The sequence below is a fragment of the Peromyscus californicus genome, unplaced genomic scaffold (genome assembly GCF_007827085.1).
Source record: "Peromyscus californicus insignis strain IS unplaced genomic scaffold, ASM782708v3 Scaffold_3__1_contigs__length_106647218, whole genome shotgun sequence".
NCBI classification, from domain to species: domain Eukaryota; kingdom Metazoa; phylum Chordata; class Mammalia; order Rodentia; family Cricetidae; genus Peromyscus; species Peromyscus californicus.
This window is the reverse complement of record NW_026294551.1, coordinates 8,839,885-8,856,519: the sequence shown is the minus strand read 5'-3', so window position 1 is coordinate 8,856,519 and position 16,635 is coordinate 8,839,885. Positions and strand designations below refer to the sequence as shown.

General features: G+C 41.5%; 1 protein-coding gene across 8 annotated transcripts in view; it reads left to right on the top strand.

Annotated features, from left to right (window-relative positions):
• The window catches only part of CUNH17orf80 (chromosome unknown C17orf80 homolog), a 21,127-nt gene extending 4,492 nt beyond the window's left edge, over positions 1–16,635 (top strand). For 5 of the 8 annotated variants that reach the window (XM_052758524.1, XM_052758523.1, XM_052758522.1 and 2 more), the window contains exons 3-5: positions 891–2,404; positions 13,334–13,438; positions 13,978–14,741. In XM_052758524.1, coding sequence (XP_052614484.1) covers positions 898–2,404; positions 13,334–13,438; positions 13,978–14,111 — 1,746 coding nt within the window. In that variant the 5' untranslated portion in view covers positions 891–897 and the 3' untranslated portion in view covers positions 14,112–14,741. Of the gene's footprint in view, positions 1–890; positions 2,405–13,333; positions 13,439–13,977; positions 14,742–16,496 lie in introns of those variants that run through there. The other 3 variants (XM_052758526.1, XM_052758529.1, XM_052758527.1) reach the window with 3 other exon arrangements.

Genomic DNA, 16,635 nt, shown 5'->3' with positions numbered 1-16,635 from the left:
ACTTTGCTGTCCTGGAACTATGTAGACCAGGCTGCATAGTGAATTTGAGGCCAACCTGAGCTACACACAAGAGCCTATCTTTTTTTAATTAATTAATTAATTCATTTATTTATTTCAGAGCTGAGGACCGAACCCAGGGCCTTGCGCTTGCTAGGCAGGTGCTCTACCACTGAGCTAAATCCCCAACCCTAATTTATTTATTTTTTTTAATTACACTCATGATATTCATTAATTACATTCATGATATTAATTACATTTGTGGTATTCATTGATTACATTTGCAGTATTCATTCAATAATTACATTTATGATATTCATTAATTACATTAATTGTATTGATTTATTACATTCATGATATTATGTCATGATACTACTGTCCATTTGTGGGGTTTTTCCATCACACAAAACAGAGATTCTGTACTTAGGAAATCATTGCTCTATATTCCCTTCTTCTCTGTCTTGAGATAACGTCTAATCTTTCTGTTTCTATGAATTTGAATATTCTATATATTTCATATAATACAATTCTATAGTATTTGTCCCTTTTTCAAATGTAAAATCAAGAGCCTATCTTAAGAAAAGCAAACAAGGGACTGGAGAGATGGCTCAGCGGTTAAGAGCACTGAGTGCTCTTCCACAGGACCCGGGTTCAATTCCCAGCACCCACATGGCTACTCACAACTATCTGTTCCAGAGGATCTGATGGCCTCTTCTGGCCTCTGTGGGCACCAGGCAGACATACATGCTGGGCAAAACACCCATACCCATAAAACACAATAAATAAATTAAAAAAAAAAAGAAAAAGAAATAAAAGAAAAGCAACAAAATAAAAAGTTAAAGTTAAAATCTATGCATCAAATGATGACTCTGTATTCTTCATTGTCTCTCCAGGAAGAGGATGGGTGATGCTGGTCCCAGAATGGAAGTGTGTCCTTATTGTAAGAAGCCATTTAAGCGATTAAAAACCCACTTGCCACACTGTAAGATGATATCTGCTGATCAAAAAGTGTATCAGTCCAAGCCAGCTACACTTTCACGTGCTACAAAAGCGAAGAATCCTACCAAAGACCCAACCAAAGCTAAAAGAAAAGGGCTAGAGACAGAGAGTGCAAAAGGAAACGTGAAGTCAGAAAAGGGCAGATCAGCATGGACAGCTGCCACCTTGCCCCTGACGGCGGATGTCTTGGAAAGAGCGGGTACAGCAGAGGCAGGAGGAGAAACCAGAGATCAAAACCAGCCCTCCTTCCAGGCACTCAAACATGCCACGCCAAAGGTGGCTCTGCCGAGAGTCATGGACCCTCAGGCTCGTGCGTCAGACGCCCCCTCTCCTGAGACAGAACTTGCCAGAGATGTGACTGGATCCAGGGGAAGTCCATGTCATCCCTCAGAGACCAAAGCATCTGTATGTCATCCCTCAGAGACCAAAGCATCTGTCCGGGTCGGCTCAATGGCACCAGTTTTATCTAATCAAGATAGAACATACTCCTCAGCTCAGCCTCATGCTAAACCAGCCACTTGTGCAAGTCTGAAATTGGACACACTCGATCCCCAAAGAGAGAAGCTTCTGGCAAAATTCTTAGACGTGCCTGTTAGTGATTGTCATTCTCCAAAGAATGGCAGCCACGGGGTTCAGAGAGGAGGACCCTCAGTGTTGAGCAGGGAGAGCAGTTCCCGAGACGGAGGCCACCTCTCAGGAGTCTCTCCCGACCCTGCCAATGCTGAGACTCAGCAGAAGTCAGAATCACTCCTCTCGGGCCTTCACACCACTCCACTGGCTAAAGCGCAAGTCAGAGAACGCCAGGAACTTGGCCTCGGAGCAGAAGTGTGCCACAGCAAGGGAAATACTGAGACCAGCATGTCTGCCACAGAAGTACAGGAACAGGCTGACTTAGGCCTCGGTGGTAAGGACCCCATTTCACCCACAAAGGCGAAAGCAGAGGCAGCCCTTGCACTTTTGGACGTATTTACTCCACCAGAGGGAACTTCGAATAAGCTTCTCTCTGTACCAGAATCAGGGCGCCAGTGCCTTGCCTCTCTGGCTGTGAAGTCTCCAGAAGACAAAACCCAATTCTATGGCCAGAGTCAAGTCCCTGCCATACCGCTATTAGTGGGAAGCAAGAGGGATGTTCTGGAACCCACGTCTTTCCACCAACCCCATGCAGTCCAGACAGGGTATCACATACCATCATATTCAGCTCCGTACCCTGTTTCTAGAAGCTCCCTCATCAGTCATGTTGCTGCTGCTGACTCAGAGACTCCTCCCCGGTCCGTGGGACTGGAGTGGTTTCCAGAACTCTATCCTGGTTACGTTGGTCTAGGAGTATTGCCAAGGGGGCCTCAGCATTGGAACTCAGTGTCTCACATGCCGCCTCCTACCACTTCCGAGGGTGCAAGTATCTCGAAAGGTAAGCAGGCTCATTTGCAAGGACCATCCTGCCCCTCCAGAATGCTCTGTGCTTCTGGAATGGGGTGAGAATTACTTGTTTTCATTCAGTTAACATATTTTCACCTACACAGTCTACCCAACACTTGACTTAATTGACAAAAGAGAACTCTTGGTCCAGGATTGATTGTAATGTTCCTTCTTCCTTCTCCATTGAGAGTTGAGGGTTAGACTTGGGCAGGCTACTGATCCTGATAGCAGTTGAGTTTCTGTACTGGAAAGAGGCCTAACAGAAGTTCGATGGATAAGCTCAGAGCATGGAGGCACACGCCTTTAATCCCAAGCACTTGGACACAGAGGCAGGCGATCTTTGAGTTCAAGGCCAGCCTGATGTACAGAATGAGTTCCCGGACAGCCAGGGCAACATAGTCTTGAAGAAAAAAAGAAAAAGGAAATCTGATGGGAAAGGCTGTAAGGGATTAGATTCCAGTGTTCCTGAGTGGCAGGTAGAGAAGAAAGGCCTGTGAGTGCAGAGAATGGGTTCTCTGTACTCCATCCATGATCACCCGTGATCACGGCTCAATTTCTTTCAGTCACTTACCCTAAACTTGTACCTAGAAGTGAGCCCCGCTTGGACAACTAGAGAAAATAAAAGTCATGGTACCACACAGTTCCCAGCACTTCTGAGACCACAGCCTAACAGTGGCAGTTTTTGAGAGGTTACAGTTTGTGTTTGGAATTGAAGTATATCTCCAGGCTTTATGACTTGTCTTTTTGTTGTTGTTGTTGTTGGTGGTGGTGGTGGTGGTGGTTTTCAAGTATGCGTAGATACTGGGGTAAAATGTGCACCTGAGTGCAGTGCCTGTGGAGGCCAGAAGAGGGCATCAGTTTTCCTGGAGCTGGAGTTACAGGTGGTTGTGAGCTGCTAGATGAGAGTGCTGGGAACTGAACCCAGGTCCTCTTTGAAGAGCAGTATGCATTATTTACCACTTCCGCCATCTCTCCAGCCCCATGATTTTCTTTTTCTTGTTTGGTTTTAGGAGACTTTGGCCCTGCACGAATATGTACTCTGTGATTCCTTGGATGCCAATGTTGTTTTTTTGTTTCTAAAGTTTTTTTTTTTTTAATGTGTATGTGTGGTAATGTATATATGTGTTAACTCATGTGAGTTCATGTACCATGTACACCACATGCATGCAGTTACCCATGAAAGCCAGAAGAGGGTGTCCGATCCCCAGGAACCATAGTTCAGAATGGTTACAAACACTACATGGGTGCTGGGAACCAAAACTGAGTCCTCTGCAAGAGTAACAAGTGCTCTCAACTGCTGGAGCCCTCTGTCCCAGCCCCCAATGTGTGCTTTCCATTGTTAGGTAAGAAGATCATTTGAGCACTTTTGTATCCACAGCAGCCTTCACCACACCTGCTAACCCCATCTATCTTAATTTATCCTTTTTTTGAGACAGGGTTTTTCTGTAGATGTATCCAACCTTCTTATTAAATAATAAACACAGAACCAATGCAAAGAAGAAAGCCAAGAGGTCAGAGCTAAGAGCTAAAACCTTACCCTTCCTCCTGCGGTGGTCCTACCTCTCCGAACCAGAGCTACCCCTGTGTTAAAGTCTTTATATAGAGTTCCTGTCCTGCCTTCTCATTGGTTGTAAACCCAACCACATGACCACCTCCTCACAGCCTGTCTGTATAGGCCTCCAGGTTTTCCATGATTGGTATTAAGATTAAAAGCATGTGTATTCAATAATGGCTGTATCCCTGAACACACAGAGACTTACCCAGCTCTGCCTACCAAGTGCTGGAATTACAAGCGTACGCTACCACTGCCCTGCTTTCCTATGGCTTGCTAATAGCTCTGACCCCCGGGCAACTTTATTTATTAACATACAAATAACATTTTAATACAAATAAAATATCACCATATTTCCCCTTTTCTATTTTAATAAAAAGGAAAAAAAAGAAAAAGCTTATAACTAATATAAGAAAAACTATATGCAAAAGTACAGTAACTATATACAATATATACAAGTAATAAATACCTAAACAATGTCTAGTCCATTTGTATTTGACAAATTCAGAGAAAATAATTTCATTATCTATCCTATTTTGGTAAGTCCAAAATGTATCCTAATTAATCTTCAACTATAACTAACTAACCTTCAACTATAACTAACTAATCTTCAACTCCCTCAGAGACCCAAGAAGGAAATAATATTAGCTAACAAAAATAAAAACAGGAAGTGCACATAAGCAACTTCCAAAAAATTTGTGAGTTGACAGAAACAGACAGCTGTCTGGACAGTCACCTGAGGTTTCTCCGAAGTGCTGGGGCATCATCTTCAGCCTATAGGCTTAGCATATCTGACAGACTCATTTGTGAAGTAGGATGTACACAAGGTCAACAGTTCAACCTCACATTGAGTGAGAGTAGTCCATGTACCAGAAACACCTGAATTCCACTAGTGTCATGTCATGATTCAGGATTTTAAATTCTGGAAATTGTTGATGGTTTTTTAATTCAGCTGTCCATTCTTCTTGGCTGTGTATATATGGCTTCATCTCAGCATCCCATTCTTCTCCATATCCCTCCATCAAATGCCAGTCTACTATTGAGAGGCGTGAGCTTAGTTACTCTTCAAGAATAACTGTTTCAGCTGCTGTTCCATTGCACATCAGAGGCCATCGGCCCACTGCCTGTTCAGCTGCCTTCGAAGAAAAGGGCACTGCACCTTTTTCGAATTGCGAAGGCCACTTCAGGGATGGTGCCATATTGTCCTGGCCTCTGAAGATGCCTTTTGATAAAGCCATAACCACACTTGTTTTGGCAAGAATCAGTAATCCTTTGTTTTATGTCCTGTCTGTCCATTTTGTCCTGTTGATTCGAGGATACTTTGTTGTCCAGTGGCTAACTTTTGCCACAATGAAAGTTAACTCCATATGCAGTTTCTTCAATGCCCATATTTTCTCTGAAGTAGATTGGTACTGCCAGGAGCCAACATGTCTCATAGTCATAACAAAAAAGAAAAATTTTCTAAGTTATTAAAACATTTTAAATGCCATATTCTGTAGATCTCTGAAGGGTTTGAAGATAACCTGTCTATCTAAAATATATCTACTCAATCTTGAAAACATACCTAATATAACTACAAGTTCTATTATAATATCTAACTACTAACTTTCATTTCTTTATATCCTAATAGTTGGTAATAACATTCAAGGATCAGAAAATTGCATTACATTGTTAGATGAACGGTACAATTAGAAAAATATATATAACATTTTCTAACAATATCAATTTCAATATATATAATTTGTATCCAATATAAAACAATCCAATCCAATGTAAAGTATTTACATTTTTCTTTTCTTTCTTTCTTTTTTTTTTTAATAAGAACCTTAAATCTAATCTCCTTTGCTTAGCCTTTTTCATAACCCTTGACAACAACTTGTAACCAACCCCCCTAATCAATGAAAATTATCCCAGACCCAAAACCCATTAATAAGACCAAAAAAACCAACCGCCCCACACCACCTCTTTGGGAATGTGGGCGTCGTATTCTTGAAATTGCTTCCTGCTGGGTATGGGCGAAGGTATCTTTATCCTGAAAGACAAATTTTAGGTTAATTGTCAAATTCTAGGAAAGGTAAATATATCCTTCGTTATCCAGTCTGCGTATAATGCCAAAATTCAGGGTTTATCTCAAATCCTTATTCAAGTAGTCTTTGAGACTGGATCATCTCAGCTAGCTCTTCTCAAAATTGCTCTGAGCACTTTGTAGTTCAAAGCTGATCTGTAGATGATGTTTGTCAGCTTAGTGATGTTATTATTTTCCACATGGAATTGTTGTTGTTGTGGGGCCCCATCTTCTTCCTGGAGACTTCAGTTGATGTTAGTCCTAACCGTGATTTCCTGCAAAAAACTGATAAGAGACTCGAACACAAAGACTATATATGCGACTTTTTAGAATTAGTTAGTACTCTATATGACCATTTATATCTTAACAAAGTTTAAAATGTATATATATCTATATATATTGATCTTGTAAATTTTGATATAAAATTCATACTTTAAGAAAAGTTTAGAGAATCAGAATAGAATCAAAGAGTTGAGATTAGTAATAGAATAGTCCCTTAATTAATTTGGCTTTTCTCCTGTTCCATAGCAGAAGATGGCTCTTTTATTCTGGCATGATACAGGGAGTTTGCATTTTCCTTTTAACAACATGCTTGAGTTTAAAGAAGGAGAGAGCCATTCTCCAACTCCAAAGTCAGCTTTAAATTTTAATTGAACTGGGACTATTAGAAGTTAAATAGTGTTAAATCTTTAAAGAAAAGCAGAAACAAACATTTAGGAAGACATAAAATTTTTTTTAGATAACATACCCATACGCCATTTCACTCTGTTTCTTAGGATAGATGATTTGTCCCTTTTCTTCAGTTGTCTCATTTGTCCAGTGTTCTTCAAATTCCTTAACCTTCATTCTCCTAAAAGACAAAAACAAAAACCTTTCCCCAAGGTTTTTTGGGGATGTTCCTTTTTGACAAGTTATCTGATTAAATGAAAAGGCATATGTTACTGGTGTAAGTTAGTTTAAATTGGATGTTTACGATAGTTGATGAACCATCACCTCCTCTAATTTAAGAGGTGTCTCTTGTTCAAATCGAACCTTTATCAATTTTGATGGTACCCACAGCTTATCTTCTCCTGTAGAAATAAAAGCAAAACCTCGTCCCCAATGTAACACATATCCTGGTTTCCATTCTGAGGTCAGCACATCCTTAAAGTATATAGGTTGATTTAATTCTGTAGTTTTTTCTATTATCCAATGTCTCTCTGCAGCTGTTGTTCCTTTCTCATTGGCATTGAGAAAATTCAAAGTTAATAGAGCATTATGTAGTCTATTTCTGGGGGTTTTTGTTACTCCTTTTTGTTTATTTAGCATATCCTTTAGGGTTCTGTTTGATCTTTCTATAACTGCTTGACCTGTAGGATTATGTGGTATACCTGTAACATGGTTTATATTATAATAAGCAAAAAACTGTTTCATTTTAACAGAGACATATGATGGAGCATTATCAGTTTTGATTTGTGCAGGTATACCCATAATGGCCATAACTTCTAGCAAATGAGTGATTACAGAACCAGCTTTTTCAGAACTCAAAGCAGTTGCCCATTGAAATCCTGAATAAGTATCGATAGTGTGGTGTACATATTTCAGTTTTCCAAATTCTGCAAAGTGAAACACGTCCATCTGCCAGATTTCATTCCTCTGAGTACCCTTTGGGTTACATCCTGCTGGTAATAATGTTTGATTGTAGAAGGAACAAGTAGGACATTTCTTTACTATTTCTTTGTCTTGTTGCCAGGTTATGGAAAAATCCTTTTTTAAACCTTTACTATTTACATGATGTTTTTTATGAAATTCTGAGGCCTCCAGCACATTTCCTATCAATAATTTATCAATCTCATCATTGCCTTGTGCTAGAGGGCCTGGCAGACCAGTATGGGATCGGATGTGAGTTATTTATAAAGGATGACTCCTTTTTCTGATTGTATCTTGTAATTGAATAAATAATGAAGTTAATTCTGAAGCATCGTGGATAAATTCTGCAGTCTCAATATGTAATACTACTCTTTCAGCATACTGAGAGTCAGTTACTATATTGAGAGGTTCTGAAAAATCCATTAATACCAACAGAATAGCATACAATTCTGATTTTTGAACTGAATTATAAGGACTTTGAACCACTTTACTTAAATTTTCTGATTTGTAACCTGCCTTTCCTTGTTTGTTGGCATCTGTATAAAATGTACGAACTCCAGATATGGGTTTTTTCCTCACAATTCGAGGCAAGATCCAATCAGCTCTCTTTATAAGATCAATTCTATTGCTTTTGGGATATTTGCTGTTAATTTCTCCCAAAAAATTACTACAAGCTTTTTGCCAAGCTTCATTTTCTATCCTTAATTTTTCAATGTCCTCCTTAGTTAAAGGTACGACAATTTCTGCTGGGTCTATTCCTGCTAATTGACGAAGTCTCAATTTTCCTTTCCAAATCAAGTCAGAGATTTTTTCCACATAAGTTTTTAATTTTTTATTTGGTTTATTTGGTAAAAATATCCATTCCAATATAATATCTTTCCTTTGCATTAATATTCCTGTTGGGGAATGCCTAGAAGGTAAAATAACCAAAATGCAATCCAGCTTTGGATCAACACGATCTACGTGCCCTTCATGTACTTTCTTTTCTACCAAGGCCAATTCTTTCTCAGCTTCAGGTGATAATTCTCTTGGACTATTTAAGTCCTTATCACCTTCTAAGGTTTTAAACAAATTATTCAGTTCATCATTTTTTACCCCAACAATAGTTCTTAGATGAGAAATGTCTCCAAATAATCTTTGAAAGTCATTAAGAGTCTGTAGTCGATCTCTCCTAATTTGCACTTTTTGAGGTCTAATTTTTTGAAGTTCTATTTTATATCCTAAATAATTAATAGAATCTCCTTTTTGTACCTTTTCTGAAGCAATTTGTAATCCCCAGCAAGGCAAAATTTTCTTTACTTTTTCAAACATTCTTTCTAAAGTATCTGCATTTGAATCAGCTAATAAAATGTCATCCATATAATGATAAATTATAGATTTAGGAAATTTTTTACGTACCACTTCTAATGGCTGTTTTACAAAATATTGGCACAAAGTTGGGCTATTCAACATTCCCTGTGGGAGAACCCTCCATTGAAATCTTTTAACCGGTTGAGAATTATTATAAGTAGGCACTGTGAAAGCAAATCTTTCTCTGTCTTTTTCTTGTAAGGGTATTGAAAAGAAACAGTCTTTTAAATCAATAACTATGAGAGGCAATCCTTTTGGTAACAGAGTAGGCAAAGGAATTCCAGATTGTAAAGAGCCCATTGGCTGAATTACTTTGTTAATTGCTCTAAGGTCTGTTACCATTCTCCATTTACCAGATTTTTTTTTTTTATAACAAATACAGGAGAATTCCAAGGGCTGGTTGATTCTTCAATATGCTGAGCATTTAACTGTTCTTTCACCAGCTCTTGTAAAGCCTGGAGTTTCTCTGTTGTTAAAGGCCATTGCTGAACCCATACAGGCTTATCTGTTGACCATTTTAAAGGTAGAGCTGTTAGTGTTTTTGGAAGATTATCAGTTGTTGTGCCCTGTTCTTGTATGACATGGATGGCTGGTGAGCACTCATTAGAATAATATCTTTTAATATTTCTCTCAGAAACATGTACTAATTTATGATTTGTTTCTGAGATTGGAGGGATATTAATCTGAGTATTCCATTGTTGTAACAAGTCTCGACCCCACAGGTTCATAGCTATGTTAGCCATATATGGTTTTAATTTTCCTTTCTGTCCTTCTGGACCTATACATTCAAGCCATCTTGCACTTTGTTTCACTCTAGATAATGTCCCAATTCCTAAGAGTGGAATGTTTACCTCCTGAAGAGGCCAAGTTGGATGCCAAAATTCTGGTGCAATTATGGTAATGTCAGCACCTGTGTCTACCAGACCAGACAACAAAACACCATTTATTTTTATTGTTAGTTTTGGTCTTTGTTCATTAATAGAAGTTTGCCAAAAAATTTTCTTTATGTTTTTTCCTGTATTTCCTATTTTCTCTGTTTCATCATCTCGACTAACATGATTTATTCCAATAGACATTTGGTTATTTAGTTGCTTTGAGTAGGGGTTTCCTCTACAACTGCAGGAAAGGTTTGAACTGGATTTACTGTGGGGGCCTGCCTGAGGCCCCTCTGGGAGTTTCCCGAAGCTCGAGGCAGAGGGTTACCCTGTCTGTCCCTTGTTGATCTACATTCGTTGGTCCAGTGTTTTCCCTTACCACACCTTCTGCATACTCCAGAAGGAAGGGGCATTCTGTTGCCAGTGTTCCTTGAAGAAACATTATTTCTAGGAATGACCTGTTTACAATCCCTTTTCAAATGTCCTTGCTTTCCACATCCAAAACATCTAACATTGCTCAAACCTTTTGAAATTGCTTTTCCTACCCACATATCATCATGGTCATAAGCCTCTACATTAACTGTATCTCTAATCCAATCTTCCAAAGGTGCAGATCTTGCCTTTAACGGCCTGATTATTCTTTTGCACGCTGCATTTGCATTCTCAAAGGCTAAAGATTCAATTATTATCTGACTAGCCTCTGAATTCGGGACAATTTTTTGTACTGCTGAAGTCAATCTTTGTAAGAAATCTGTGAAAGATTCTTTGGGGCCCTGTATAACCTTTGTAAATGACTCAGTTTTTTTTCCTGGTTCTTCAACTCTGTCCCATGCATTCAAAGCTGCCGTTCGACATAGAACTAGGGTTTGGACATCATATGAACATTGTTTTGTACTGAAGCATATTGGCCTTCTCCAATACGCTGATCCTGGCAGACTTGTATTCCGCTATCCCTCCATTGTCTTTCTATATTTTTAGCCTCATTACTGAACCACATTTTCCACTGGAGATTTTGTCCGGGTTCAAGAACAGCCTGTGCCAATTCCCGCCAGTCCTTTGGTAGAATCCTATTACAAGTTGACCAGGTGTTTAACATTTGCTTTACATATGGGGAGTGCATGCCATAAGATGCTATTGCCTCCTTAAATCTTCGTAAGTCTAACATTTCAACTGGAACCCAAGTATTTTGTTCATTCTCTTCATCAGGTAGCTGCTGTACGGCTACTGGATAAATTAAGGGTGATTGTGTGAAAACTGGCTTTCTTTCTGTAACCTTACGATCCAATTTTGAAACAACTTCACTATTTATTTCTTCTGTCTGAATTTGAATTTCTCTATAATTCATTTTTACCGGTTTAACAAGTTTTTCTAAGACTGTTATCCTGGCACTTAAGTTGACGATCTTTTTAAATAGTAAAATGAGGATAAGAAAAGTAATAAACTGAATAATTCGATCAATATTAATCTTTTCATATAGTTGTTCCATTGTCAGAGTGCCTAAAATTTCAAACAAAGCCCAATTTTCTTCCAATGTACACATAAAGCCCATTTTTTTTTTTTAATGTAGAAAAAAATTCTCTTTTAAATAGATATGTTAATTGACTTACCAAGTCTGGGTAGAACAGTAGAATCCCAGGGAATTTCACAGCCACCTGGTGTTCGAGGTGTAAATCCAGCGAGAGAGAGAGAGAGAGAGAGAGAGAGAGAGAGAGAGAGAGAGAGAGAGAGAAAGTGTAGCCGCTTGAGCCGAGTTGTTTGTAGCAGTTGCAAGTAGCTCCAGCTGCGGGTCAGTCAGGCCTGGGCCCAAGCTAGGCAGCCGGGCCGCCCAGGCCGGAAACCGGACCTGCCGCCAAGCCAAGCCAAGCGGTTTTTAATGAATTCTTGTCACGTTGGGCGCCAAATGTAGATGTATCCAACCTTCTTATTAAATAATAAACACAGAACCAATGCAAAGAAGAAAGCCAAGAGGTCAGAGCTAAGAGCTAAAACCTTACCCTTCCTCCTGCGGTGGTCCTACCTCTCCGAATCAGAGCTACCCCTGTGTTAAAGTCTTTATATAGAGTTCCTGTCCTGCCTTCTCATTGGTTGTAAACCCAACCACATGACCACCTCCTCACAGCCTGTCTGTATAGGCCTCCAGGTTTTCCATGATTGGTATTAAGATTAAAAGCATGTGTATCCAATAATGGCTGTATCCCTGAACACACAGAGACTTACCCAGCTCTGCCTACCAAGTGCTGGAATTACAAGCGTACGCTACCACTGCCCTGCTTTCCTATGGCTTGCTAATAGCTCTGATCCCCGGGCAACTTTATTTATTAACATACAAATAACATTTTAATACAAATAAAATATCACCATATTTTTCTGTGTAGTTTTGCTTCCTGTCCTGGATCTCATGCTGTAGACCAGGCTGGCCTTGAATTCACAGAGATCCTCCTGGCTCTGCCTCCTGAGTGCTGGGATTAAAGGCATGCACCACCACTGCCCAGCTAATTTATTCTTTGTCTTGACAAGGCAAAATGAGACTGGAAAACCATGACCAGTAGAGATCACTGTCTGACTTAAGCACAGGGGAAAATGTGAAAAAGAAACGTGTACCTTCTTTTCTGTTTCTACTTGTTACTTGTGTGTCAGTGTGATAGGAAGGTTCAACCAAGGCGGGGCCGTGGGGCACAGAACAGACAAATAAAGATGACTGTGACAGGGAGTCGAGGTCTTTCTAAGGTGTGTCAATGGTCCCTAAGTCAAGTCCACGTGAATGAGCAACAGCCTCGTGAATGCTGACATGGGCATCTACAGTCCTGGCAAGGGATGATCCAGAGCCTAGTCCCATGTGGAGGGTTGCAGGCAAAACAGGCATGCTTTAAAAAAGTCTTTATCTGACAAATTCACCGGAAACCAAGATGAATTTGGGGGCTGCGGATGTAGCTCAGTGGTAGAGGACACACGGACATGCATTTTTAGATCCTGGGCTCAGTCACCAGTGGGGTAGGGAGCAGAGAACAGAGAGATTCCATATTTGGTTCTGGGTTTGGGGCCTAAAATAACTCCATATACATATGTAGATGGTCCAAGATGTTTTTCAGGCCAAAATCTAAACTCTCTGGTCCATGCATTTCAGGATACATGCATCTCAACCTGTAGTAGAAAGTCATACCTCTTGCCAAAATCTCCGCAGGTGATAAAACGTGGTTTGACCAGGCACGCACACACATAGGGGGCAGACAGTACATTTATCACAGTGCAAGGTCTCTGTCAATAAGAGCTTTTGACCTGAGGTGGATTTTACTTCAGTGTGTAGTTTAACTGCAGCCCAGTGAGGTGCTCATCGATCCATCTGTCAGGGGTGTGCTTTTCCTGAGGCCTAGCCATTAGGACTTGCGGCTGCATGGTGGGAAGAGATGATTCTAGATGGACTGTCACAGTGACTTCTCTTTGGAACCGTAGTTCCTTGGTTGGGACGAAGTTTGGCTGATAGCGGGAGTTCGGAACCCCTGGCGCTTACAACTTCCAGCTTCCCTCTAACGAGGCTCTTGGGAGCTGTGCACAAAGGTGAGGCTGCTGTTATGGACTGGTGGGTTCTCTTGCTGGCTGCAGGCTTGTGGAGAAGTTTCTCCACTGGAGGCTGTTTAACCAAAGAGAAGAGAAAGCAGTGGTTGACATTCTCCGTCTGTTTCCATTTCAGAGTCGGGTGTCATTCAGAACCCCAAAGCTAACAGAGCAGCAGCTCCCACTTCTTAAAACACACCCCTGCCCCCTGTCCCTGACCCTCCCCTCCCCTACAGTGATCAGCCAAGGCAATGCTGAACCTCAGCTAACCAGTCGTATTCATCTGCATCGCTCCGGAGTTTAACCCAGCTCCCAGTGTGGGGACATGCGATTTGAATTTACCCAAGCCCTCCTCTGCTTAGCCTGGTTGTCATCTCTGGGAATGTATATACTTTGTATAGCCCACACTTATGTAGGCATGTACGTTGTACGTTGTGCATGTTAGAATTCATTGCCTAAGCTAACAGGGCTGACTTGAACAGTGCGAACATTCTGGGCCACACCCTGGCCACTAACCACGTGATCTGCCTCTCTTTGCACAGGCTGGGTGAGGTGCAGTACCACCATAAAGAAGAGCAGTGTTGGGGGCCTCACAATGCTCTTCGCTGGCTACTTCATCCTGTGTTGTAGCTGGAGCTTCAAGCAAATGAGTAAGCCGTCATCATCGGTAGCTTAAGTGACTTGTCATCTCCCTTGGGGCTCTGGTGGGAGTATCCAGGAGCCCTGATGAGCAAGCTGTCCCCGGGGCTCTGGGGCTCCATTAAAGGTCTCCAAGATTTGACTTACATGTACATGACTGCTCTTGCTGCCCATTAGTGATATGGTGGTGGGCTGGAGGCCTTGGGTTGGTTTGTTTTTCCTGCTTTATACCCGTCCCTGCTAGGGAGAGGTGCCCTCCTTGGTGCCTGAGAGTTCTCAGTGGAATAGAAGGGCTTTCTGCCACTTAGAGCAGGAGAAACAGAATAGTCCATGTGCTTCAGACACAGCAGCTCCATCCATCCTTTCGTTCACTGGGTCTCCCTGTGCAGATCAGGCTAGACTGACCCTCAGCACTCCTGCCCGGGCCTCTGGCCCCGAGCTCTCACTCCGTCTTCCTCAGCCTTCGAGAGCTAGGATGACAGAGACATGCTACCACACCTGGCTAGAGGCTGTATGCTTATTGTTTGTTTTTGGTTTTTTGTTTTGTTTTGTTTTTTTTCAAGACAGGGTTTCTGTGTAACAGCTCTGGCTGTCCTGGAACTTGCTTTGTAAACCAGGCCTGCCTCTGCCTCCTGAGTGCTGGAATTAAAGACATGCACCACCACCACCTGGCTTTTTTGTTTTTTAATTTAATTCATTTTATTTTTTATGTGTATGAGTGTTTTGCCTGCATGTCTGTATACCAAGTACATGTCTGGTGTCCATGGAGGCCAGAAGAAGGCATCTGGAGTTACAGGTGGTTTTGAGCTGCCTTGTAGGTGCTGGGAATCAAACCCAAGTCCTCCGGAAAATCCAACAAGTGCTTTTAACTTTGAGCCATCTCTAGCCCCTGAGCCTGGCTACCTTCAATGTTTAAAAACAAGCTCCTTGAACCAGGCACACTGGTATGTGCCTATAATCCCATCATTCAAGAGGCTGGGGTGGGAGGGTAATGAATTCCGAACACCAGACCGTATTGCCTGTTTAGTTACGGATGAACTCCTACGAAGTCCTGACCAGGAGGGAAATGCAAAAATTTCTTTTCTCATAACTCAAGATAACTTTTGTTCATTTAAATAGTATAAAAACAGATCTGGGGACTGGAGAGATGGCTCAGTGGTTAAGAGCACTGGCTGCTCTTCCAGAGGACCTGGGTTCAATTCCCAGAACCCACATGGCAGCTCACAATTGTCTGTAACTCCATTTCCAGGGACCCCAGAGACACACATGCCTACACCAGTGCACATAAAATAAAAATAAATCACTTTAAAAAACAAAACAAAAAAAACAGATCTGGAGCCTGGAGAGATGGCTCAGTGGTTAAGAACACGTGTCGCTCTTACAGAGGATCCAGGTTCAGTTCCCAGCACCTACATGGCTGCTCACATTCATAACCTCAATTCCAGAGTGTCCAACACACTGTCCTGACTTCTGCAGACACCACATACATACATGTAGGCAAAAACTCTTATTTAATCTGTTTTTTAATGTTTAAAAAAAAAAAGAGCAGGGCAGTGGTGGTGCATGCCTTTAATCCCAGCACTGGGGAGGAAGAGACAGGTGAATTTCTGAGTTCGAGGCCAGCTTGATCTAAAAAAGAGACTCTTAGAGAGTTTAGAAAGAAAAAACTCATAGTTCATTGGAGACTGCCCAGAAAAAGTTTAGTATTTTTCCTTAATTTACGAGGTAGCAGGAGCCTAGGCTATTTCAGATGAAAACTCGGTGTATTGGCTCTCCGGAGGGCAGGTGACCGGGTGACTCAGCATGAGTGGGCCTGCAGCACACCTCTGCATGCTGAACATCATGCCATAAACACCAGCTCTGTACCAGGCATCGGGCCGCAAGTGAAACACCGGATCCCAGTACAAATGAGAAGTCCCAAAACCAAATCCTGTCTCCCTAAAGACAGTGCTTGCTCCAAGCTGAACCAATCCAAAGGGTTATTTGGCCCCTGCTGTGGTAGCAGTCATGGTAGATGTGACATTTCAGTGTCTAGCCAAGTTGCTCTTGTCCTACCTCCGTCCCTGGGTGCTGCTGGGGTTATGCACCTGACTTACTTTTTTTTTTTTTTTCATCTCTGAAGCTAGAAGCCAGATGGTCTTAGGACCAAGAAGATTTCTAAGTTTATGAAACAAAAATATTTAAACAAGCAGAGATAGAAACAGCCAGTAAGGGCTGGAGAAATGACGCAGAGGTTGAGAGCACTGGCTGCTCTTCCAGAGGTCCTGAGTTCAATTCCCAGCACCCACATGGTGACTCACAACCATCTGTAATGAGATCTGGTGCCCTCTGCATACATAATAAATAAATTAAAAAAAAAAAAAAAAACAGCCAGTAAGAGATGCGCTCCCAGGTTCTCATATTTGTCTCTGTTTGTCCCAAGAGCTGCAGCGCTGGCGCAAGTGATGAGCACGTCGGGGCCACCGAGGGTGTGACAGAGACAGCTGCAGAATGCCTTTAAATGTGTACCGGGGCAGAAGGGTGCAAATAATAAAACGGCTGAAACCACCTTTTTCTTTTTT